The following is a 25995-nucleotide window of genomic DNA, read 5'->3' as shown; positions in this document are numbered from 1 at the left end:
TTGACTTGACCATAATTTGTTTGCGTTGGCACGTCTTTTTCGTTGACATGTAATTTGAAATTCATGCTTGTGATTGGCTAAATGATATCGGAGGAAAACTGCTGCGGTAAAATTGTTACGTTGCGGGTGGTGGAAGTCCTTTGCGCCGGAACTTAGTACCTACAATCATGAGGGGCTTTGAGAAATTCTTATCGCAAGAGTTAGACTACGTGTCTTAACGAGACGCATGCGCTCTGCGTTGAACACCTGGCTAGTTGAATTTGTGAATACCAGCAGACCTTGCCTCTAGTTCTCAATCTATCCACTCATCGCCATGTGGCCCATGACATTTTTTTATGTCATCCAGTTGCGATATCGCGTTCTTCAACAGGTTGACAATTATTCGGTTGGCCTTTTACGAACACTTTGAGTCGAAAGTTCAAAATATCGTTCTACTAATGTCTTTTCAGATTTTCAGTTTTCTTTTTTATTATGTAACTTGGCTACATGCAGATGAACACGGAAAACGTATGATTTGCTGGTGCACCGAAAAGTAAATGTCTCACTCAAAAGCAATACATTCATAGAAAAATATATATATATACACTGAACTAAAGAAAGAAACTAGTGTTGCTATGAGGCTTTTGTGGTTAAATGTGGCTTTATGGTTGAGTGAACAAAGAGAAAGTGTCATTTTGTCGTTGGTTTTCAGCTCTATTCAGCTCAATTGTGAAAAGTTTCTTCACGTAATCAATTTAATTGCAACTGAAACAACATCTTAGCACTAGCAGCACTCGTAATCGCATATCAATGGCGTTGTTACGCTCAAAAGACATGTGCCTGATGGCGAATCGCCATCCCTTTCATTTGAACTTTGTGGTTGTAGGATAGGCAAAATCATCTTCACCACGAAGCCATACTTCTGTGTTCAGACAATGTAACATGAAGATTATCCATTAGTGAGACTCGATAGTAAGATTCCAGGCATTTTAAGACAAAGACTGACAGAGACGAGAGAGAAGTGAGAGGAGCCGAGATAAAGAAGTGCAAAAGAATCAGGCTATTTTTTCGATGAAAAGATAGAATTCACTTTGACAATAGCACTTAGCGAAGTTTGACGTGTTGGCGACAGCTGTATGATGGATTAGTTGGCAAAGTGGTAGGCAACAAGTTTATAATTAGCATATGATTTTCGTGTACTCCGACACTATGTAAATATGTGCTAAGAGCGAAATGACTGTGTCAACATTCCCATTATGTTTGACTTTTCTTAGCCCTTTTACAGGCGTAGGAAGCTTGACAGCAGTGTTTGCAGCCGTAAAACGTCAACCAGGTGAAGCAGACGTGAACGTCTATTCTGTGAACATTACCCCCTCTGCGTTCAAAATGTCTCCCTACCTTAGTTTACTTTCTTAAACCTGCCATTATGCTTTCGCCGAAGAGGCCAACTAGAGATATAAATTTTCGCTGGAAGAACAAAACTTTTCACCATTTCTCCGTTGTCAGTATTGACGATGCTTTGGTCCGAATCCGCGATCATTTTTGAAAACACTTAACTGTGTTCATTCTCATCCAGACAGTCCATAACAAGGGATATTCAATAGCAGAGGTGGAGTCAACGTCTCTTGGCAGGTAAAGATGTAGGTGACTTCAGCACTAAAGAGCATACACGTGGAAAAAGTGACAATGAAGGGAACGGTATCAGAATCTGTTGTTATCTGACCCCGCCCTCTATAAATATATATTTTTTTATAACTGATTAGCGAAATGTTACCATCACGAAACCACATTTCAGTGAATGAACAACCAAAGATTTCATTAAGCCTGAAGACCAAACACTTGTTAAGAAGATTATAGGCATTCAACATCAAACACGTGTTATGGAGTGTATCGCTTGAGAATAGAGCAAAGCACATTACTCACTGAAAAAGGAAAAGGTGAGTTGAAATGAGGAGGAAGTTTCACGGGGAGTCGCTTAGTAGGGATCGCTTATGATATCGAGAAAGAACGCTAAAATTGTGGTGAGGGATGGATATGCCAAAATCTAATATATGTCTGACATTTACTTGACCAAAACGTTTAATACTGGATAGCTCATGAGAACTCAGGTGAAAGGACGTTTCGACCGAAAATCTTCCGGTTTTGATGGTTTTTAAGTTAACAACGGCTTTCCTAACGAGTCACAGCTTGTGAGAGTCACGTCGTTGACGCTGTATTAGGTATTATAATACAGCTAGGACCCTGCGCGCGCTCTGATTGGTCAAAAACCTATGTTTTATCAGAGTATAAAACATAGAAAAAGTGTGTTTTATTGTTTTTCGCGTGTAAAATCTATATCATAAAGCAAATGAAGAAGCCTAAGCCGTGTACTACACTGTGATGAAACACTTCGGACATTTGAGGACACTCGAGAAATGTAGAAAACAAAAGCCGCAGGCGAGTGTTTTCTACATTTCCCTCGTGTTCTCAAATGCCCGTCGTGTTTTATCACAGTGTAATACACGGCTTAGGCTTCTTTATTTGTTAACCAAATTATGTGAGTGATTAAAAAACTCCTAGAATTTCAGTCCACGCATTCCAAATTGCATTGAAATATAAATAGAATATAGGGAACAAACTGATTTTCGATCTTCGAATTTCAGTCTGTTTCCCGCTAAGACTCTGTCTGTTTGACCCAAAAGGACAATGCTGCAAGAAAGACTCTACATTTCTTGACCATAAACTGGCTGGAGGTTTGTGTGCCATAAAAGTGACGAGATGTTTAACTCTAACTCAACTGTCTTTTTTGCTGAGCAACAACACTCTTGAGAGCTTTTTCGAAGACACCTCGGAGACAGTTGACTTAATTTGTTTTCTTGCGGTGACAACAAAAAACAGGGGACTTAATTTGTTTTCTCGCGATGAAAAAAAAAAAAAAACGGGAAATGCGGTGGGAAAGGACAAACACTAGGATAACTAACTGCGTAATGTGTTTTTCCCCACTCGGAAGTGCCATAGTTACTTGAATTACCGGCAGAAACTTTCCAAACAGAATCACAACTCGTTCATTTGAGGGATTTTGATCATACTATTACGGTCGATAAAACACGTGATTTCCACAAGAAGGCGTGGCATTCCGGGAGAGAACTCAATAGGCCCCAATTCAGCTTGATTGTGAGGCCTAGAGGACACAAACAAAAGAAATGAATAAACATGGTCATTCAATTTCCTTTGTAAATGTTTTGAACCCAGGAGTATCAGTAGTTCGTATAGTGTGATCGTCCGGGTGAGTGTAGTTCTGAAAAGAACTGTTGTTGGTGACTGACGTTTCGACAACCTGAGCGGAAGTCATCTTCAGAGTGAAGACACTCTGAAGATGACATCCGCTCAGGTTGTCTAAACGTCAGTCACCAACAACAGTTCTTTTCAGAACTACACTCACCCGGACGATCACACTATACGAACTACTCAATTTCTTTGTGTGTGTGTCCTCTAAGCCTCACTGCCAAGCTGAATTTTAATACATCGAAAACGGTCAATTCATGCAGGCACCGAACTCGGCCAATGCACCAATTGTGATTCCAGAACTTTTGTAATAAATCATTCACGTAATTAGCTATCCCGCGCATCGACCAATCGTTAGAAGTCTCACACATTTCAACGAAGCAACGAGCAAGCTGCCAGTCATGAGGAAACCCGTTGCTAATAAATTCGAGGAAAGCCGAATATTTTTGGCAAAGTTTTTACAGGTTCTTATCAGCTTTGTATTTAACTTTTTGTTCCAGTCAGAGACACATACAATTTAGATTTCGTTATTGCTTATTATGATGAAATTAGAAAACCAAACCAAAATTAAATATTGCTCGGAACATGGTCAATGCAACTTGAACTCGTTTTCAAATAGGAACAATGGTTTTGTTTTAGTCCATCGCTTTTTCTTAGCTCCAACGATCGTTAAAGATCCGGGCAGGCTTTGTTCAGTGAAACATGTTGCAGTAACTGTATGAGGATAAAACGTTTTACTTATTGTTTATTACATTGCAAGTCATTGTTTATATAGTCTATCAGCACTTCGACTCCATTGTTTTATTTGTTCATTTGGTATTATAATCATTTTAACTCGCTAACTTTTTGTCATGATCACAATATTACTATTCCCTGAAAGACATTTTTCAGTAAACGAGCACCAAAAGATTTCACAATGAGTTAGGTTCGAAAGTAAGAACAAAAACCTATCACGAACATTACAGTTTTTCAAGAGAAAACACGTGCTGTGAAGTACGGTAGCCTCAGCCGCTGAGCTGCTCCGACCACAGCCTAAGTTTCGATTTGAACGAGTATTCATATATTTTGGCGTGCATTTTAACCCAACACTTCTTACAAACGTCCAGAAAGAAAGCACTAAGGAACCGGCAAAATCCCTCCACTTGCGCTGATGATTATCAGCATAGGTCCAGTTATAAGGGGCCTTTTCCGGTCATTTAAAGTCTTCAAGCATCGAGAACAAACACGTGGACTGAAGAAAAAGATTTAAAGAGAGCTGTTGCTAATCGATGTTCGTTCGTCAGTTTTGACAGTTCCTAGTTTGCCATAATGATACAGTTTGTCAGCTCACAGTTTATTGCACAGGAAATAAATACTCGTTGAATGGGGTGGCTTAGCAAGTTTACCCGCAGTCAGGACCTCCACCTCATCTCTGTTGTCAAATCTGATTTCTCTTCAATGAATTGCACTTAACAATGAGACAAATTACAATAACAAAGCCATATTTCAGTAAATGAACGCCAAAAGACTTCTGCACTAAAGAGCAAAAATTTGTTGGGAAGGCCTCTCCGAGTACTCGACACAAAACACGTGCTATAGAGTTTAGTAACCGTTGCTGGAGTAACTGCACGCTGAAACAGACCAAGGTGAGTTAAAACAAGGGGCAAGTTTAACTGGCGGTCAGTAAGAGATCGCTTGATTGCGAAGGAATTCATGGAATTGAGAAAACTGAACTGTCGAACGTTGAATATTAAGCGTCACATGGTGAACATATATTCAGTTGCTTTCAGCATGAGAGAGGGAGCGATGATTTCCTTTACTTCTCTGTTTTTATAAGTTGTAGCGTATACCGCCATCGTTGGAATCGTACCCTATTCTTTAAGAGATGTTATGTCATCTGTACCACGCTCACAAACTGTTTTAAAAGTCTTTATTCATTCATCAGTGACTAAATCAGAATTCGAATATTGACTTGTGACAGAGTAATAAATGGGTGAACTAGGAAGTTTTCATGCGCTGTTTAATAAACCGTCCGATTCGTTCGTTTGCGCTCTATGAACAGAACACAATGGACAGAAGAGCCCCTGACAACTGTAGTCTTTATTACTATTACAAGTTGGGCTGGAGGGGGAAGTCATCTCGCCGAAGTCATCTCGCCAAACTCAAACGCCGGAAACCGGCATATTGAGCCTACTACAACCAATGAAAAATTACACGATACTAATAATCACAGTGACTGAAATTTAAATAGAGTAAAAACTACAAGCCTTGTCCGCATAAATTGTGTTGGTCTCACTAAACGCAATGCGGTACTTAGATCACGTGATATCCAGCAACAAAGGGTCACTCTTGTGTTTTACAATAAGTTTCTTAGAGGGCGCAGATTACGGAAATTGCGATTCGGGGATGAATGACATGCGCAAACGCTGTTTCGGTTCACCCCCTTAAAAATGAGGGTCTCAATGGGGTGTTGGCTTTTACGTTTATCGCTTAATATTCGGTTTTTTTTACGGCTTACGGTTAATTTAGTTTCCTTACGGTTAACAGAAATCTTAGAAATAAGAAACCATTAAGTTAAAAAGTTAAAAATTAAAGTTAAAAAGGTCTGTATCCTTATAAGATATTGTAGATTAATAAAGCTGACAAACCACAAGACAAGACACAAAAAGTCTTGACAAGAGATCCTGAGATTTTCACTTTCGTGGCTAAATATTTAAAAAATAAATAAATATAATAAATATTTGTTACGCCTAACAGCTACATTTTTGGCCTGTGTTATGGCTAACGGTCAACCCCATTAACACCCTCTAAAACTGGCGTAAAAAAACCCTACTTCTCGCAACTTTCTGTCTAGAAGTTTCTTTTTTCGGGTTCATTTTGCACCAGCGCGAACCGGAAAAACGTCTCAATTCACCTGTGAACCGAAATTTCCGGATTTGTGACTAAATAGAAAAGTGCTCCAGGTAAGGCATCAGAAGATACGCGCGAAATGGTAAAGGATTTCGGCAAATTTCACACCTGTTGTTGAAACCAAGATAGCCCTGGTAACGCTACGCTACCAGCCAATCAGTTGTCAAATTCTTTAGTAAGAAGACTTTTATAGTATCAATGCCATCTTTGAAATTTTTTAAAAGTTATTGTGTATTCAATTAGTAGTTGTCGTTTTTCAACAGCATGTTTCCATTAAATTACGGCTATCACCGTCCAATGTTTTTAAGAATAATAATAGACGTTACGACTTTCCACTAGCCTACATATCCCCTCCCCGCACGCCCCTAAACATTACACATATATTCTCCTAGTTTTCTATCCTATTTCAATTCCCAGATGCGGTTGAACCCGACTTATATGAGTAGCGAAACAGCCGAGGAAGTAAACCATCCACAAAAGGGAAACGCCAACAAAAAGTCGCTGGGGAATCATTCGACTTCTCTGGCAGCATGGGCAGACCTGCGTGACCAAGAAACGGAAAAACAAATGTCAACCCACTCAAGTACAAAGCCACTGATGTTTGAAAAGAGACAAGTGAGTAGAAGAACAGCAACTAACACACACAGGGAGCGTGTGAGACAAAAACGTATTCGCGAAGCTTTCGACGTTCTCCGATCTGTTATACCAGATTATTTTTCCCAGAGGGAGCCTGGAGACAAGCTCACTAGAATTAAAACTCTGAGGCTTGCAAAGAAGTACATTGTTATGCTGCATGAATTGTTAGAAAGAAGCGCATGAAGCTTAACTAAAAACTGCACCGCGGGAGACTTTACCAGAATTTAAATGAAATAAAGTAAAGTCAGATATAATGTTTTCCATCAATTTATTGCCTGACTGTGTTTCGTTTGGAGATTTTAGTTTAGCAAGAAACGCGAAAGCGATTTGCAAATTTAGTCAAGGGTACAAACAACTCTCTACTGAGATAATGAGGTTAATTCCATTCTTCAGTGTGGTTTAATCATCTGTGTTGGACGTCAAGTCTATTTTCTATAGCACAAAGCCACAGAGATTTTCATGGACAGCAGCTAGTGCAACGCGTTAGCAGTAAGCGCAATATATCCAAGACATTTTCCATTTCAAAAAAAAAAAAAAAAAAACACAGAAGGAAAAAATTCAGAAAAGCAAAACAAAAGTGACGAGAAGGCACTGAAAACAGAGCAAATCCACTCTCGTTCAGAGGGTACGTCTTCAGTCGCTTAGCAAAGATAGAAGAATCGATCTGGGAATGAATTATTGTGACATGCGCAAAGGACGTCTTGCCGCGGGCAAGTTTTCAGCGGAATTACACGGAAGATTAGTGTTTTCCACTTTAAATAGAAACTTGTTTCAAATTCGAAGAAGATCAATACAAACTCATCATTTCCCAATCAATTTTTCTCCCCTCCATAAAATATTAACAGAGATGACTATCGATAATTTTTTTGAAAAATATTTTTTACAGAGTTATTTTCGCAAAAAGTGCTTTCAAGCTGCCGTTCGCACAGCAACCGATATGGCCGCGTTTTGGGAATCAAATATAAATGATTGACAATTGAGAGGGCATGTGCAACTAGCATGTGTTGCAACACGTACGTTTTGAGACAGAGAGACCCAAGCAGGCTGAGTGAAATTGGATTAAGAGTTGTCATCTTAAGCGAGGTATTGCACGACAATCACGTTAATGAATCAAAGGCGATTTTTTCTGGTTTATCAGATAAACATTTTGCGCACATCTAAAACGACACACGTGCATTGGTTTGTGGGTATCAGGGTAATTAGGTCGAGTATTAAAACATTAATTGCCTTGACGCGGCGTTGTAAAGTCGCCTTCCTATCAAACTAATGTCAATTATACCCGGTAATGTAGTGATCTCTTAAACAGAATTTGCGACACATCTCTAACCATGGTTGCGGTCATTTACTGATATTGACAATGTAATATAAGTCATATTGCTCGCGCTCCCAGTTGTCGCTCTTGAGCAAAAATGCGGTCTAAAAAGTTGTTCTCTCCTGCAAAGCGCTTCCAGACTGAAATACTAGGCTCAAAGACATCAAAAAGAACCAAAGCTGTCGTCAGGGGAGTCGTGTGATCCCTAGACGAATCCGCGATAGCAAAGTTATTAAAGAAGGTGGAGACTCATGTATTTTTTTCATTCCCTTCAGCTGGCGAGAGTAATGATTTTATATCGTGCGCTTTGTGTCGAATTGCGGTGGATTATTTACATGGAAATAATATCCCTTAGAGCTTCTTAGAACAAGAATTCTAAGCCAAAAACTGCGATCTTCAGGTTTAGTTAGTGGCTTCTTCATGCAGTAAAGGACGCGACAGTCTCTAGCGTAGAAAATATCGTCTCCTTTTTGAAAAGAGATTAAAAAAAGACCATTTTCGTTTTCTTTAGAGCTTATTTTTTGCTCACAAAAGCAATAGCCACCTTAAAGCCAAGCTAAAATTTGTTTATAAATTGAAATATCTGGTAGATATCAAATGATTTTTATCTATCGGCTGATTTTCAACGACTTGTTAGCCACTGGAAAAATACGAGAAATGCGGGTGAAATATATCAAGTTACGAACAGGCCTTAGATAATCACCTGGCAAGGCGATTTTTTTTGTAGGAGTTTTGAGGGTTGCTCCTTTGTACGCAAATCTTTAACCTTGGTCATAAAATACTTCTGTCTCTCTAAGGCAATTCAGATAACCCCAGCATATTTATGCGACAGGCGTGTTACAATGTTGAACCGGTATCATCGTTTTCTTTTACTTATTTGAAGTCAGCTTTTACCATTATCATTTCAATGGTCGCTCACTGATATTTCACTGTCTCTGAGAAGCAGATGATTTCTTTTATAATGGTGATATAAGACACATAACAAAACAAGGTCAAAAGAAAATATCAATTCGCTCAGTTCAACACGCCTCGGTGTTTTCTTGCCTGTAGGTATAAAGTTACCTTAAAGAGATTGTCCAAACTCACGACATTTGTTCGTTGGCGAGCCTTAGTTATACAACTAAGACAAAAATGATATTAGTTCAGCATCGAACTTTTTATGCAGGACTTCTGCTGATTTTACAATTGCTTATTTTTAGAAGCGATCGCTGAGGTGCACTCTGCGGATGAAAATTGCTCTAGTATCGAAAACAAAATTGTTAAAAAGGTAGAATACCACGACATGATATACGCATTGAAAGAAAAGTGTTTCATCGCTCGCGTGTCCGTGCCCAGCTCAATTAACAAATTTTTGTTATTTATCCGAGACATTTCTTCAAGTTAGGAACCCCATTTAGAGCTGTGAATAGCCTTAATTATTGTGGCAGGTGAAACATTGCCCGGTAACTCCTCCCTAGCTAGTTTAATTACTTAAGTACGTGTATATATGAAAAACACAGAAAGCGATATTACCGAATAAGATAAACCTGGAGGGATGTATGCATTAAAAAGCTAAACATACAGCTAGTTTTACATGCGTTTTTCTAGCTGTCCCGAATAGTATTTTTAGCTATTTGTGCTTTTCAAATCGACAATATTGAATTAGCGTTGAAGTGCGGTGCCGATTTTATTTGATCTTTTTATTACGCGAAATTTAGTCACTTATCTTGCCATTGATAATCGACGCTTTTAGCTGACAGAAAAATACTCAATATGTCATTGAGAAGGTCTTCAATAGTGTCTATTCTTCATTGTCGCAAGTTTATGAATCGCTTTATTTCTTTTCACCAACTCGCGAGTAATTTCCTGTAAGGTTAAGAAAAATAATAAAATTCCCCCCAAAGCTCGCGGAAGACGACAGGAATGATGAATTGTTAAAGCTTTTTATTCTCGCCTTGATAACTTTTAATGAAAGAATAAAGTGGAAATGAAACATTTTTCGATTAGCATACACAAGATACAGGTGTTATAGGTCTTTGTCGATATGGGTTATCAACAAAAGAATATAACAAAATTACGACCTCTGAGAGGATAATTTTTCACTCGTCATATTAATTCTACGTGAATTAGCTTTACTCTAAAGACTACAACATTCAGCAACGACGACTCACTGGACGAAAAAAAAAATCGCCTTGAGGTATCCTGAGCGAACGCAAAAGGAAAAAAAAATGTATGTCTTATAAAAACCTCCTGAAAACATATTCCAAAACGGCAGTTCCGGATTGATCTCTGTTTTGGATCAATATAAAAACTACTCAGCAATTTTCACATATTCAGTCTTGTATGACAATTGTTTGTATATTTCGGAAAGAATAAAAGGAAATTAAACCACGCAGAAATTATGGCTTTTGTAATCAGTGAGTTTGAGAAATTAATAATTGAGAAGTGATCGAGCAAATAACAACTCCTTGAAGATGACAAGGTGTATCTTTGATACTGTTCGGTTTCAATGATCAGTTTCATTTGCGACAAAAAGAGTTAATTAAATTTCAAATTGATTCTTGCTGAACTTAGCTCGGTGAGTCTTAATTTTTATTTAGTGTAATCAAGGGCAAATAGTGACTTTTATTTGTTTAATAACCAACACGCACGAAGGATTTAAGGCCAAAACAACAGCCATTGAGTATGAAAAACAATATATCAGGATTAAGTCAGTTTCGCCGCTTGCTTACAATTCGCGATTGATTTCTTCAAAAAAAGAAGAGAAACCATAAAGGGCCAAAATTATCGATCAAATTATGTTCCCTTTAATTGAAAACAAATATCCTAAGTTTCACAAAACCAGACCAAGAGTAGCAAAATACGACGGAAATTCCAAACAATTATTCAAGGCTGCTAAAATGATTGCATTTCGGCGCGTTTTGTCATCGTGAAATATATCTACTTTTAATCGCAGTGTATTCGTTTAAGGCCATCGTCACATCAAACCTTATGTACATTTATTTTGCTGACAAGAGCGAATAAGGGCCCTTGAAGTTTCCGACAATTGTAAGTAAGAAAGTCAAATAAAACGACACCTTGTTCTTTCACCTTGTGAGGCAGTGGCGATTTTCAGCACTATATCAAACCCTTGTTCCAGACTTTATTTGACATCTCCAGTCACTTTTTGATCACATATACTGTTAATCTGTCGACAAGATCATTTTGTTTTAGCAGACCCTTTTAAAATATCACCTTACATATTTTCTCAGTGTATAACTTTCACGTTATAACAATCGTTAGTGAAGACGCATTTTATAATGGCACCGAAAACACATTACAAAAAAATCCTTCATAGATAAAACTTTTTAAAAATCATGAGTAAATTGAAACCAAATAAATTTTTGTGAATAGAAATCATCTGCTATTTCTGGACATAACAAAGATATCTGATGCAAAAACTCTGGGTGGATTACGCGCTGTAATAAAATCTTTCCCAGCGTACTTGCTTTTTACATTAAAGATGAGTAAAGAGGGTTCCCTTCTATAAATAGTTATTTTTGGCGAATTAGAAAAAAAGATGGCCCTTGAGGAAAAGAAAACACAAAACCATGTAATAATTCAGAAGATATTTTAATCGATATCTTTGCGGGGTAAAAACGAAACTTGGTGTTTCCGCGGCACCGTTTGGGGTTATCATGTTCCTTGTTTGCAAACGGTTAAGTTAGGATTAAGCCCTCTCAAAAGATCACAACTTCGATAGATGTGCTTCGAATATGTTGCTGTGAAGGTGACAATCTCGGTGACGAAAATCTCGCGAGATACTGGAACGAACTCTTAAAATAAAATTATCTTAGCCAAGATTGTTTTAGAATACTTTTTAAATCAAATTTCTATCTTTTTTCGTCTCCTCGCATAGATTTTTTTTTCACTAGCAGCTAATTTCATGCAGATGATTCCTCTGTTTATTTACCTTGGAAAAGACATAATAAAACCATTTTATCTCAGAAGTGTATTGTAAACACACTGCTCTTAGCAAAATGAAAATCAAACAAGAATTGATAGCGCTGTTTAACAAATGGTTACAATCTTTCCCGCCATTAATTGTGCTATTGAAATTGCCTTCACGGTTTTCCAACTAATTTCCGTCCGTCGCACCATGACGTTGGAGCTTTTAGCTTGACTTTCAAAGCCTTATCTGATATTGTGAGTAAATAGGGAGACATCTGTGAATAATTTGAAATAGATTTGGGCTCGCCTTATAAAATTTGTTTGCGTAAATTTGACACCAGGGCTACAATTCTCTACAAGTGGGCGAGCATTGTCGAGTGCCGACCACTAACTTCACAAGATTTAAATTCCACATTTTTCGTGCAACGAAATATCTCTGAGCCTTAAAAAACACACGCGCGAGCGCTAACCACTGATAATCAGTGTCGTTTCTTCCTGTTTAAGTTTACCGACCAAAGAGAAAGTTTTTATACGGCCTAATTACAAAGAACACCACCTTAATGAGGTAATTATTAGATAGGATGCAGCAGAGTAAACCTTTTTGATGCTAATGCGTGAATAAATCGCCGATAGCCCCAGGGAGAGCAGTTGTTATAAGTGGTTATAACTTAGGTGGGTGGTCTCCGTGTATCTTGACTTATTCAAACAACTTTTACCGACTGAAAACACATCATTCCTTCGCCACCTTCCACAGCGTAAACCCACTCAGCGTCTGACAGATCAGTGCGTGCAACACAACAGTAGCGTCTGAAGGGGCTCAGCACTGCAATGGCTTTTCAAGAGAATTACAAACACGACGACGAGGAAACGATAAAAGTACAGAGTTTTAAAACAACGAAAAGCGATGACGAAGACGAAGAAGTCCTGGTTGAAAAAGAACCGGACGAAGAGGAAACAAAAAGAGATCCTAGCATATGTCCACAAACCTCTACGAGTGAAACTAGAAGGCAATCTTCCATATCAAAGCCGCCCTATTCCTACATCGCTCTCATAACAATGGCTATTCTACAATCACCCCAAAGAAAACTGACCCTCAGCGAAATCTGCGACTTCATCAAACGCCGTTTCCCTTACTACCGTGAAAAGTTCCCATCATGGCAAAACTCCATCAGACACAACCTCTCTCTTAACGACTGTTTCATGAAGATGCCTCGCGAACCGGGAAATCCAGGCAAAGGCAACTATTGGACACTCGATCCAGCAAGCGAGGGAATGTTTGACAACGGCAGCTTTTTGAGACGAAGAAAACGATTCAAGAGGCCGCGACCACCAGAGGGAACTGTTGGTACCTTTGGGTTTCAGTATTACTGGAACTGTGTGGATTCTCCAAGCTGGCGCCCTCCACTGTATTCTCACTTCCCTATTCCAAGGTATCTGGCATGTTTACCGCCTGCTCTGACTAGACCAAGCGAGCCTGCCGCTGTGCGAGACAGAGAACGGCCTGTAAAGTTCTCAATCGCGAGTATCATTGGCTCGGACACCGAGGAATATCCAGCTCCAGCCAGCAAAGGGAGCCCGTCCTTGTCGTGCTGCTCGTCTGTGCGATCTAGTTACGGCAGCAACATCAAACCCTGCCTTGTATCGCCGACATCGTACTGTACCTACTGCAGTCAATTGGCTGGAAAACGGTAAGAACTGTCAGTGACTACATGAACAGTGTGATGGTCATTTCCGTTTGACCTAAGAAAGACAATGTAGCATTTGAATAGAGTAAAGTTTCTTCTCATTTGCAACTGTCCTTCCATAGTATCATAACTTTTGCTATCGTTTAGAATCAGTGTAAGCAAAGAGCTTGTCGCTAAATACAGAAGTATCTCTAGAATTGTAGGAATAACAAACTCTGTCAAGAATTATCCTAAGTTTGGTCTGATGTATGAATTTACCGAGAATTTTTTTAACACCTATTTGTCAGCCAGCGCGATCATGACTGTCGACGGTTTTCCGTATGGGGTAATATTGCTGTAAAATGAATTTCACATTTTCTAAGCACGATTGTACAGTTAAATCAAGAATTTTCACATGTGATGGATGGTGCGGACTGGCAAAGCGCTTTTTAAACCTGAACTAAAACTGCTACAGAACAAAATCGCACTGACGAATGACGTTATCTTTTTCGTGGCCAAAATGAATAGCGTTTTGTTCATTTAGGAGGCAGTTGCAAAAGTTTCTATTTCTAGGATTTAATATAGATAAATTGTAATTTCAAGTCCATCTTTCCAGTGTTTAGTGAATTGTGTAAATAAGAAATGATTGTGGAACAATACAATAAGTCCTTCAGGGATGGTTAAAAAAGAATAAATGAAACAGTGACGAGAGTAAGTTTGAGCTTTTATTTTTCCCTTAACGCCCAAGAATCCCTTGGTATAACACCTACCAAACCCAAATTACCTTCTCATTTCGATGTATTTGTTATTTTTCCTCTGTGGCCAAGTTTTTGTAATAAAAGCGTTTTGTAATATGAAATGAATCTTGCCGCTACAGATGTTTGCCAAACCTTAAATTTAGCCATTTATCATTTGACGAACATCAAATGTAAACAAAAAAGTCATTAGTCACTCAGCATTATCGCTATCAGCTTTAATATGTAAGTAACCAATTCATGTTACAATTGCTCAAAGCTACCGAAAAACAGAATTGAAAGCTCACAAAGAAGCAATTACAAACACTCATTTACTCATCAATACACAACACGTTTGGTACTCGGCATTTTGTATTTGAATATTAAGGAAAATTAAGAAAAGAAGAATTACAAATTGCTAATTAAGTCTTCGAAAGATTTGGGTTGGGGCAAGTCCAAAACAAACTCCTTTAGTGCCAAAGTTTGGCAAAGTTACGATAAATGTTTGGCGCTTATCTTTGTAGACTCTCTCCCCGATATAATCTCTTGGAAGTTCGAAGGCTGTTTTAAGCTCTGATGAATTGAGCAAATCCTCTAATCGATCAAAACATCAGGAAAAGAAAATATATACATTTTAGGAACTTGGGCATTTTAAGAAAACGAGCATCTCTGGAATCACTGCAGGGGTAGAGGAAGATCTACAATTAACATCTGCTTTTAATTCTACATTTTCACACGAATTGCCTTTGTGTGGGCCCTGCGGTACTAAGAACATCCATAACCTATAACAACAAATAACTTTGAATTCATAGTTTTTCTCTTTTGAGAAGACATACAAAGAAAACGTTTGAGTATTGCATTGTTCTGTGTTATTATTTCAGATGTTTTAATTGTTAAGACGGAGTGTTTACCTTTTGAAGTTGTTTTTGAATAGACGCCGTTCGTTTTGGTTACAAAAACAGTTCCACGAAATAAAAGCGATCAAAAGATCGATTGCATAAATATTACACGCAGAGATAGATTGTTATGACACACGAACAAACGACTTCTTCACCGTCATCACTCCCTTCCTTGTTTAGTTACCTTCACGGAAAATTCCAATCCAATAAAATAAAATGCTTTAAAATGAGCTCCTTACTTGCCCGTAAGTTATTATTGTAACAAAAACAACACTTTTCTGCATAGTAACCTCGAAACCCCTCACATGAATTAATATGTTCACTTCGAAGATATGACTTTGTCAAAGAATTCTATATATCTAACTCTAAGGGGTGCTTCTCTCTACTAATGGAAATTTGTCTTTGGTAGACTACATCAAATGCCTTGTTCTATAGAACAAAGATCATTCCTAAATATATGGGTTATTTCAGGGAGTTCAAGATAGAAAGTTTGTAGGTTTTACAGATGTTTTGTTCAATATGCAACACAAAAATATCTCGAATAAAAATCTCAAGCTATATATAGGTCATATATAGTGATACCTTCACCTCGTGCAAAATACGCATTCTTTCCAGCGGTGTCAATGATTTGAAACTACCAGCCAAATATCAAAGTTTAGAAAAGAAGCTTGAGCTTTGGTTCCGTTCGACGAAACCACATTATAATCTCAAAACTTTGTTATACGAATTAAGACAAACTTCTCTTTGTTAGATGTTTAAATCTACCTTACAACTACCTACCCATGTTCTACTGTACACTTTTCCGTGTTATTCACAGATTCGATCTCAACATTTCCAAAACCCAGTCTATTTGAAATTGAACTGAACTATCAATTCTTGTTTATTGCAATACATTTCTTTTGAAGTCAGTTTTGAGAATTAAGAAATACGTCAAGTCAATCTCTTAATTGATGATTCGTTTATTCTCATCACTCGTCTGCTTGATAACGTATTCAAATTGTAAGGAGAAATCATGACGAGATGTGACCGGTGTAGCCGAAAAACTCATTACCAACTCTCAGAATTACTCCAAATAAAATTTCGAATATTGTCTCACACTATCACCGACAGTTACAACTGAAGCATTTGGTCATCTTAGTATTTCATTGTGTTATTTGGCTTAGTCTTGACTTTTTTCCTTCTATTGGCCCAAGTACCGTGATACTAGGATTCAGGCATACACAACGCAACGTCTGACATGTGTAATGTAGGCCGCTTGCCTGCCTGCGGGCGCTATAGTCGTGGGACAAAGCAGCTCACGTAAATTTTGTCTTTCTTTGCGCGTCTTAAAAATTTCCCAGTTAAAATATATTTATCTTTATACGATATTTTATTTTATACATAATAGAATATTCCTAAAACTTTAACACCGCCTTGAGTTTTTAACTTGTGTGAGCTTAGTCTTGTTGAATTTTCCTAGACTGAATTTCACCTAGCAGAAGTCAATAACAGTAAGAAAACGTCGGTGAAAATTTAATAAACGTGCCCAAAAAGAACTGTGGGGAAAATAATTAAAACCGAGCTGGGTTAACTTTCGAAAATTGTGGCTTGATGATAACATTACTTAAAATGCGCGCAATATAATTGACAGCTTCCCTCGGGAATGAGTAACATTTGTATCTTACTATTTATGTGTGAGGCATTGAGGATTTCCGGTCCAAAAAAGCACGTCGTCCTAAAACATGGCTTTTGTCGGTTCGAAATGCAGTATTCCCAAAATATACCATAGTTTAGTGACTGAGTGAACAATAAGCAGACTAATGGTAGAATACGATACTGTCTATATTTTAAAGAAGCATTTTATTGGTCCTGTTTAAAAATGCACTTTGGTTTTAGATTCAAAAGGAAAAATAGCACTTCAGTTTGCCGGTTGAAGACAAACATTTGAGCTTATTTTATGGCTGACAGTTTTGAGGCAGTTTACACTGAGTACACAAAAGGTTCCCTATCCGATGAAGCATTGGAACAATTAGACAGGTCATTACGACCCTCATTTATTTGGCTAATTTTTTTTTGTTGTTAAAAAGCCTGTTCTGAAGTTCAAATTTGTCTTTAGGTACCTTAAAAATTCTTTATTCACCAGTTGTTATCCAAATTGAAGACCTGCTCTCGCTCATTTTCGACCAGACATTAGTCAAATGAGATAGGTTATGTATTTGTTTAGAAAACCAAAATACAAACGTTTGCAAAAGAACACAAGTCTCTCAAAATTTATTTCCCACGACAAAGATTAGTCAAACCGTTTATATTATAGATAAAGCTAAAAACTACTAAAACGGTACAAGTTAGTCTTACACATGTACATTAACGGTGACAAAGTGTACTACACAACCCATTTCTGAAATAGTTTATAATTTCGGTTTTAGAACTGGAAGTAAGCAATTTGGTGGTGAATTTACATACGAAAAAATTAATTCAGTGAAACGCTACACTCAAAGGAAGCATAAACGATGAAACTGATAAAATATTGATAACTTTATACAAAAGACTGCTCGGGACCGAAGCATCTGTTTATCTTAACTTTACTTTTGTGTACTTACAAACGGTGGGCTGTTTGCATAACTAATCATTTAACATACACTGTTTTTGCATCAGCTTCAACACAAGTGCAAAAACTGTTAAACTGAAGTATATAGATTAAGCAAAATGTTGATTCAGATAGTACTCTACGAAATCAACTCACTAGTTTGTTTTTAGTCACTAAGACGTTTCATTGGTTTGTCGTTTAACCGAAATTAAATCGAACAAAAGCGATGTATTTTTTCACAGCTTACCTTTTCCCAAGAATTATCATATCCTGTAATAAAAATGTTTGTGTTTAACGAAGGTTTTCTTTGTTGCAAAGGTTACACGATTAATTTTAAGGTAAAAACGGTCTGTAGTTTTATTTTAGCCCATTGTACTCATTCGACACGTTAAAATTGATTTTTACCTATTTGCCAAAGCGATGTCGCTATTTCCCATAATGAGTTGTCAAAATTTAAAGAGCGGCAAGTGAAGAAATCATGTACAATGAGCATTTTATATATTTTTTACCGCGATTTCTTCAAATAGCGCCTTGTTTGCTTAATTCCGAAGACTTTAGACCGAGAAATTATTCATCTAACTGATTAACTTGATTCACGGTTCAATAACTTTCACCGTAAATTGTTTACATTATATTTTTAAAATTCCTATAAGTATTGCAATGAGTAAACTATGTCAATTATTTTTAAATACCCCGCTCACTTAACTGTCGCGAAAGGTTCTGACTCCACTTCCCTGTCTAAAATTACTTTTTGATTTGAGGCGGACTACGTTCAGTAAAATAAGCTGTGTGTGAAATTCCCCACTGAGATTTTATTCCATCGATAAAACGTACGGGTCTTTCATTTGTTTGCTTGTCTTGTCTGTCTTGTGAACACAGTCTTCGCCTATTTTCTGTCGTGTGGACCTTCGATCGCAGCTCTTCCTGTTTTTAATCTTTTTCCTGGAATTTTTAGTTTGTGACGAGGCTTAGGCTCGTGGCTAAAGCGATGCGAGGAGTATCGCTTTCATTTTAAATTAAAACGAGGCAATTAGTGGATTGTTCTTCTAGTTTAATGCCATTCAGATAGCAGCGTAAGGCGTTTTGTAAACGCTCTCTCATCAAAATAGGAAAGATCGGCTTTACATTAATTAATAATATAAAATACCCTTCACTCCGATCGCTTTCCATAACTAATATACTTATCGGGTAAGTTCCAAATATTTATTCCCCTTACAGATTTCATGAGTATAAAGAGGCACATCAAAAACTCCAAACCCCAAACCCCAGCCCCCACCTCAATTGATGATTTTCCCTAATTCTCTACACCTATTTGTCTGATAGAGCGGTCAAATGATAAGGTGAATTTACATGTTCTTGATTCTTGGAAATGATATCCAGGTGAAAAATAAATTGTACGACACTGAAACATGTAATTTGTTAATAAACTACTGTATATGTCTATATGATTGAACAGGATGCTCAAAGCCATCTTTTTCTCATGGTTTTATTCCACGCTTTGAAATAACTGTTGCGGCAAAGTTTGGGCTTCACACTTTATTGACTTTTTCATTAAACTGAAATTAGTGTTCATTGTGAAAACAGCGACTAAAGAATTACCGGCGGCATTAAAACAGAGAATGATCAGCCAGTTCTTTAGGATCATTCTCAATTTAATCAATTTACTTTAGTCGAGTATCACTTGTGACGAAAGGTTGTGGTGCGTTTACAGCGATAAGCCAATACAATCTTAATCGAAGATGGCGTCCGAGTCTTCAGAGAAGTCTGCCACTATAAAGGAAGCTATGAAGCGAGAAAGAGCAACCCAAGTCAGGCTTAGTCATTTTGACAGATCTGTGGACCTAAATGACAGGAAGAAGGGCAAACCGCCGTACTCTTACATCTCTTTGATAGTAATGGCCATTCTGGAATCGTCCAATCGACGTCAGACGTTAAGTGGCATCATCGAGCACATCAAGAACAGGTTTCCGTACTACGGCGACAGCTGTCCAGCCAAAGGATGGAAAAATTCAATCCGCCACAATCTTTCCCTTAACGACTGCTTTGTGAAGACTTTTCGAGATCCGGCGAATCCCAGTAAAGGACACTTATGGTGTCTTCATCCGGAAAGCGCGCACATGTTTGAAGGAGGAAGTTTCATGAGACGAAAGAAACGCTTCAGAAAAGAACCCAGAGCTGAGCTTGAGGAGAGCTGTGTCAGGCCATATGCCAACGTCACTCTGAAGCCATATCATGACATGCGCATGACGTCATATCTCAACGTCACAGCATCAGATTTGGCATCTTGTTCCATTCTCGAAGACGGGGACCAAGAATATTCGTTTCAACAGCAAGCTCTCAAAATGCAGACTTTGCCCAGCTCACATTGCATTCCCTCAAGGGGTGGACCTAGAAGATCTTTTTTCTCGTTTGTCCCTGACAGCACGCTCTGTCTCGTTTGCGCTGGTTGCACATGTTATTACTCTTAAATATCGTTAACATTATTTGATTTAATATCACGACGACTCTTAGAAGCAATATGGTAACTTTGGCTTACTGGTCTTCATAATAGTTTAAAGGCCTCCAGCCTATCATCTTACTGTCTCATCAATCAAAAGCAAGATGTCTTTTGAGCCAATCAGACGGAAGGAAAAAGTACACTGTAATTTTCTTCTTGCTATGTGAGCATTGATTGGTTAGACAACTGAATTGTTTTAGTTTTTTTGGACAGTCTATGATACTGACATTTAAGAATCATGCAACACATTGTAACTGTCAAACGTTATGCTATGCGGTGAAACTACATGTTAGAAAAGATAACGATGTCCAGTTAAATCAAAGTAAACAAATTTTGCCTGAGTCCACTTTTTCGTCTTAAACCTTCATGAAGGCACTGCATACAGATCTCACTGTTTCCCAGAGTTTAAACGCCCCTTCCTCCACCGGGGAGCGGGTGTGGGGGTCGGGCTTGCCCCCCACACCTAGCAGCGGTAATTGGAACTTCCTAATCCTGCTAGTTTGAAGGACTTAACGAAGGATTCAGTTCGGCTTCAACGTTCATCGTAAAAGGCAATTAATTATCTTCTTCAGAAAGCAAGGCCTGGAACTTGAAAGCGAATCCCGTTTCTAATTTCCTCGAATTGGCCCACGAATGGTTACAACAGGGATCTGTTATTTAGTTTGATTCATACGTCTTTGCAGCAGGTTTTCATATACATTAAATTCTGGACCTCGGATAATCAAATGTGTTTCTAGCTTTCTGATCGGTTCACTGAATTTAAGTTACCAGCCATTATGCGGCAGGGCTAATTTGCTGAACGCCGAATGCCGAATGCACTGTTTGCTTGCGGTTAGTTTCACTCATATTTGTTTGTGGTTAGCTTTTATTTGTTGGACAGGGCCATAAGCAATATAGTGCTGTCCTTCAACTACTAGTGAAACTACTAAACTGCAAGCAAAGAGTGCATTCGGCGTTCAGCTTTCTGAAAAATACAGTACTCCTACCGGCAATTATAAAAACTTACCTGTGTTTGACGTTATATCGAAAATGAGAGCGGCAAGTGTCGCTTAAGTTTAAAATTTTTGGCGTAATGGAAAGTTCTGTGGGAAAAATAGTGAAAACAGCCATTTAAGTAAGATTTCTACTGCTTAAATACAGGAAATAACAGGATAATCGAAAAGGCTTGCAATTACAAACGTACAACAAAAGCGACTGAATGAAGATGAAGAGCAGTAAAAAACCAAAAACCAAACCGGACGCAAAAAAAATTAAGCTCAGCACTCTGGTAAAGTTTGTTCACTTACAATTGGGTCCTGTCCTTTTATACTTCAGTTAAGGTAATTCCTCTGAAATAAAAGTGACAATAGATTTTTGTTCAAACTTTGTCCACTGAATATTTGTCATATGAGAACTTCAATTTTGAAATAAACTAGTGAGACAATCTCAGATAGTGCAGAGCGCAATTGATAGCTCAGGTACAGTAGTCCCATAAGTACTCACCCCTGCTCGGTTCACTTCCGGTTTGTGTCTACCTTGGTAGTCTGCTACGGCTTTTCCCCTTTGCAGTGTGTATGTTTCAAGGTTGTATTTTCATTCAAGGTCCAAACATTACGCACAAATTAATTACTACTGGTGTTTTACGTTGATTTTCGTTCATTTTAAATTCAATAATACGCTGAAGCAGCAAACGTGACAATTTAGCTCTTCACACCAACTTTGTAACTTGATACTTTTGTTTTCCTCGCAAAGGCATGTAATATGAAACCCTTGTTTTCTCCAAAACATACGGAAGATGTCCTTGTTTTTCGGAGATAAATGAAAGAAAGTTAAATATCTGATGTAGTGATGAAGAAACGGAACAGAAACGATGTTTTACTAAAAATGCAAATTATTACCGATGAACAAGAACTAATTTAATTACCAGATAGTCACGAAATACCATTTTCTTTTTCTGTTGCCACCTTTGTTGTTAACAATAAAACAATTCAAAATTAACACACAACGATATTGATGGCTGAGAAACATTTCAACGAAAAGTATTGAAGATAAACAGCGCTACCTGGCCGATATGAATGATTTCCTCAAAGGCTGATTAAATTAATTTGCGCTTTCATTAGGTACCACGGTGTCTGCAGCAATATTTGAGCATTTTCCTGGTTTCTTTTGTTACAAATTTACAATTTGCGGAGTATTAAAACCACTAACTTGGGAACTTTTTGGTCTCTCTTACAGACACAATTAAGGCAAGAAATAAACAAGCCGCTAAGGAGAAGCAATACATTTGAACCCTGACAAGCACACTATTGTAGATTGAAAACAGCAGATGATATTTGTTGAACCGACCTGTGTGTAATTCTTAAAGCTACGCAGCCACAGTAACGTTTCACTTTTGCAATAAAAAGGGACAATTGGCGCTACCTGAAAAATAACTGCCGTCCTTGGTCACATGACATGATATATAAAATACCGCGTGGAAAGATAGTGTTTAACACTAATGATGCTCGAACGCATGCGTCTTACATGTTGAGCTCTACCATAAGGAAAACCACTCAACATTTGTGCGTGATTCTGTATGCAATGTATCCTTCACCTAATATAGAAGCCACGAACGCTAACTAATCTACGCATGCGTTTAGGGCAAATTAGTTTTGTTCTAAGGAGAATGGTACCACAAGGAGAGCAAGGGGTTACCTGAAACAAATATATAGCTTTGCGATGTTCAAAGCTAAGTGACGGCGAGGAAATGTGTTTTACGTAGAGTACACATGTACCTTTCCCACTCTACTCCCACTACTTCCTTGCCTCTAGACTAATTAATTAATTGAAATTAATTAATTAAACAAACATTAAAGTTTACCCCTTAGCACCATAGTGCCATAGCACCATAGTGCCATAGCGCCATAGTGCCATATCGCCTTAGTTCCTTAGCGGCAGGCAGCTCCCATAACCATCCCAATAGTGCACTCTGCACTAAAAAGGGGGGTGCCCATGCTCATTAAGGAGCAGTGAGGCATTGAAAATGCCCCATTTTGGCATTATTTAATGCTTATTATAAAAACGCATTCCCAGTAATTGTAAAATCTTTGTGAGCCCAGACTCATAAGAAAACGCATTAAACTACAGTCAATACATTGTGTCGGACACAACTAAACATTTTAAGTTTGATTCAGACAAAAAGCTAAATCCTTGATTAAAATTTGAACTAAATTTCTGGACGTGGTTACCGACTGCAAGATAGAAAAGACCACAGTGTATCTGCTATTTTTCTTATTTATTAAATTTTCAGCAATAGAATTTAGATCAGTCTTTTCTCACGTGAAGCTTATAATTAGTTGATTACAATGACTGGAAAAAAAATTGGTGTGCCCGTACTCGTTGGTGAGCTAGAGCCATTTTTCAACTGAAAGAGCTTAATATCAAGGCAAATCCGTCATGTTTTCACTATGCGCGTGCACGAGCGCGCGCTAATGACGCCATTAATTATGCGCAGTAAGGATGCGCGATGCAAATGTGAGGAATGACCTTGAGGTCATTCCTCACATTTGCATTGCGCATCCTTACTGCGTTTTTATAAGAATGCGTTTTTATAATGAGCATTAAATAATACCAAAATGGGGCATTTTCAATGCCTCACTGCTCCTTAATGAGCATGGGCACCCCCCTCTTTTATTTCAAAATTGAAGTTGTCATATGAAAAATATTCAGTGGACAAAGGTTGAACAAAAATCTATTGTCACTTTTATTTCAGAGGAATTACCTTAAGGTTTTTCCCCAGTATTGCATTGCGCATCCCTACTGCGCATAATTTCACGCGTGATTAGCGCGCGCGCATTAAAAAATGGCGGCTTTTTCTTTACAGTTGGACCTCGCCGTACAGGTAAATCGTCATTTTCTCGTGAATGAGTATGGTGACCTATCATTTTTTTCTGTTGTTTTGAATTGAATAATAAATTTCTCTTTGTAAAATAAATATGGACCAATTCTGAGTGTAGAACAAAAAGCAATCGTCGGAAACGTGAATTTAGCAGGCAATCGTGACTACAATCATGGTGCTATTTTCCCGCCATTTCATATATCACGTCGTTTAGATCTCACTGAAATGTCCACCGAAATCATACGGTTAAATGAGGGATTTAATCACGTGACCATATTTTCAAAAGATGAGTCCTTTTGTCGTAAATTCGGAAAATCTATCCAAAGCAAGCTTAAAAAACGTTAGGAATGTTACAAAAGTTGGATTTTAGATTTGATGTTAATAAAGCAATATTCCATTCGATTCACTATCGTTAGTCTGCTGGCAGCCGGTTTTTTCTCTTAGGGTCATTTAGACGAGTGTTTAGTCATCGCGAACGCAAAAGGGCAGTATGGCGGTGGCCGAGTGGGGAAGAAGGCGGGACGTGCGTGCCGCGCCCATTTCTCGTCCCATTCCCCTTTACACAAAAGCGTCATTCCTCATAACCCCTGCTGAATTTCGAGAGAAAAACAGACTGCCAGCAGTCTACGCTATAGTAGGGTGCGATACGATTATAACTACACAAGTGTTGTCTGGCGACCCAAGTTATTCACAACTTACTTATTGTCAGGAGCCATAATCGCACTATACCTGTAAAAGAAAATAAATACAATACAAAATAAATTTTACTTCTCGTGACGGCATTAAAAAACAGGACAATAAGAAAAGTGATCTCTATAACAGTCATGAAAGTCGGTTAAAACCTGTATTTTACAATAACAAGACCCCAAAATGGTCAAATACCGGGAATAAATGAGGGGAAAAGACACCGTAAACTTGCCGCAAACAAAGATAAGTGAATTTTATTCAAAATGACGCGAACATTGTCAACAGATTTTTTCGCCTTTTGTTTGGCTACTTAAAAAAGTCCATAAAATCTCATTGGTTAAAAAGTTGACAGTTTGACATCTGCAAGTTGAACTTGAAAGCTTGCATAAATTAACATTTTATCTGTCCGTACTCTTATTGATGATAAAAATGAGCCAATCAGCGCGCGAGAAATTAGACAGTTATTGTAAAAAAACAAATTGACGTCAGGTTTTTATACGTCTGTCCTTTTATTGATGATAAATTTCGTCATAACATTGTCAAAGTTTACTGCGGAACCACTCGCCTGCAGCTCGTGGTTCTACATGCACTTTGACAATGTTATGACGCAATTTATCATCAATAAGAGGACAGACGCATAAAAAACTAGTTTCAATTTGTTAAATCGACAATAAGAAAATTACCGAACGGTGTTTAAATCTCCCAACAAAGACCAATTTCCGTTCGACCAAAAACTCCGATTTCAATTTCTGAAATTTCCAGTGGCGAATGGAACAGCACTTTCTGGAATTTTCTTAAAAGAGGAAAACCTCCTAAATTTTCGATAAGTTCTTACCAAAAGTTTCCGTTTTATTTGATTTTGCTCTCAGAATTTTCAAACCTTTGAGTCAACGGTTCGAATCTTAGAAATTCATCAGTTCTTGGTTTTTCCGCAAACTTTAGTCGAGAAAATTCGGTACCGTTTGCACCGTCATAAAAGTTTTGCAAAATTTTGGTTTAAAGGATGGAAAGTGCGGGCCAAAGATTTACTCCATTTGAGACAAATTATATACAATGATCTTTCATATATTAACTTGCAATATATTAAGTGTTATATTATTTAA

The 25995-nt window shown here is 37.9% G+C and overlaps 2 protein-coding genes and 1 long non-coding RNA gene across 3 annotated transcripts; 2 read left to right on the top strand and 1 right to left on the bottom strand.

Moving 5' to 3' along the window:
- Positions 1-778: 778 nt before the first annotated feature.
- Positions 779-25898, bottom strand: LOC145467751 (uncharacterized). The gene is made up of 3 exons (XR_014042102.1): positions 24905-25898; positions 21356-21431; positions 779-6672 (listed from the first exon to the last, which is right to left on the bottom strand). It is a non-coding gene; the product is annotated as an uncharacterized LOC145467751 (long non-coding RNA).
- LOC145467721 (uncharacterized) lies at positions 10545-13684 on the top strand. Its single transcript, XM_081451324.1, has one exon. The coding sequence runs from the start codon at positions 12818-12820 to the stop codon at positions 13679-13681; it is 864 nt and encodes a 287-aa protein (XP_081307450.1). The 5' UTR covers positions 10545-12817; the 3' UTR covers positions 13682-13684.
- LOC145467726 (forkhead box protein D5-like) lies at positions 19592-21362 on the top strand. Its single transcript, XM_081451326.1, has one exon. It carries the CDS (start codon positions 19592-19594, stop codon positions 20318-20320), a length of 729 nt encoding a protein of 242 aa, XP_081307452.1. The 3' UTR covers positions 20321-21362.
- Positions 25899-25995: the final 97 nt, after the last annotated feature.

The sequence above is a fragment of the Orbicella franksi genome, chromosome 14 (genome assembly GCF_964199315.1).
Source record: "Orbicella franksi chromosome 14, jaOrbFran1.1, whole genome shotgun sequence".
Lineage (NCBI taxonomy): Eukaryota > Metazoa > Cnidaria > Anthozoa > Scleractinia > Merulinidae > Orbicella > Orbicella franksi.
The sequence above is the reverse complement of the archived record's forward strand: the minus strand, read 5'-3'. Positions and strand labels throughout refer to the sequence as shown.

Coding starts and splice junctions, on each gene's coding strand:
- LOC145467721 (XM_081451324.1), top strand. CDS start 12,818: ATGGCTTTTCAAGAGAATTACAAACACGACGACGAGGAAACGATAAAA.
- LOC145467726 (XM_081451326.1), top strand. CDS start 19,592: ATGGCGTCCGAGTCTTCAGAGAAGTCTGCCACTATAAAGGAAGCTATG.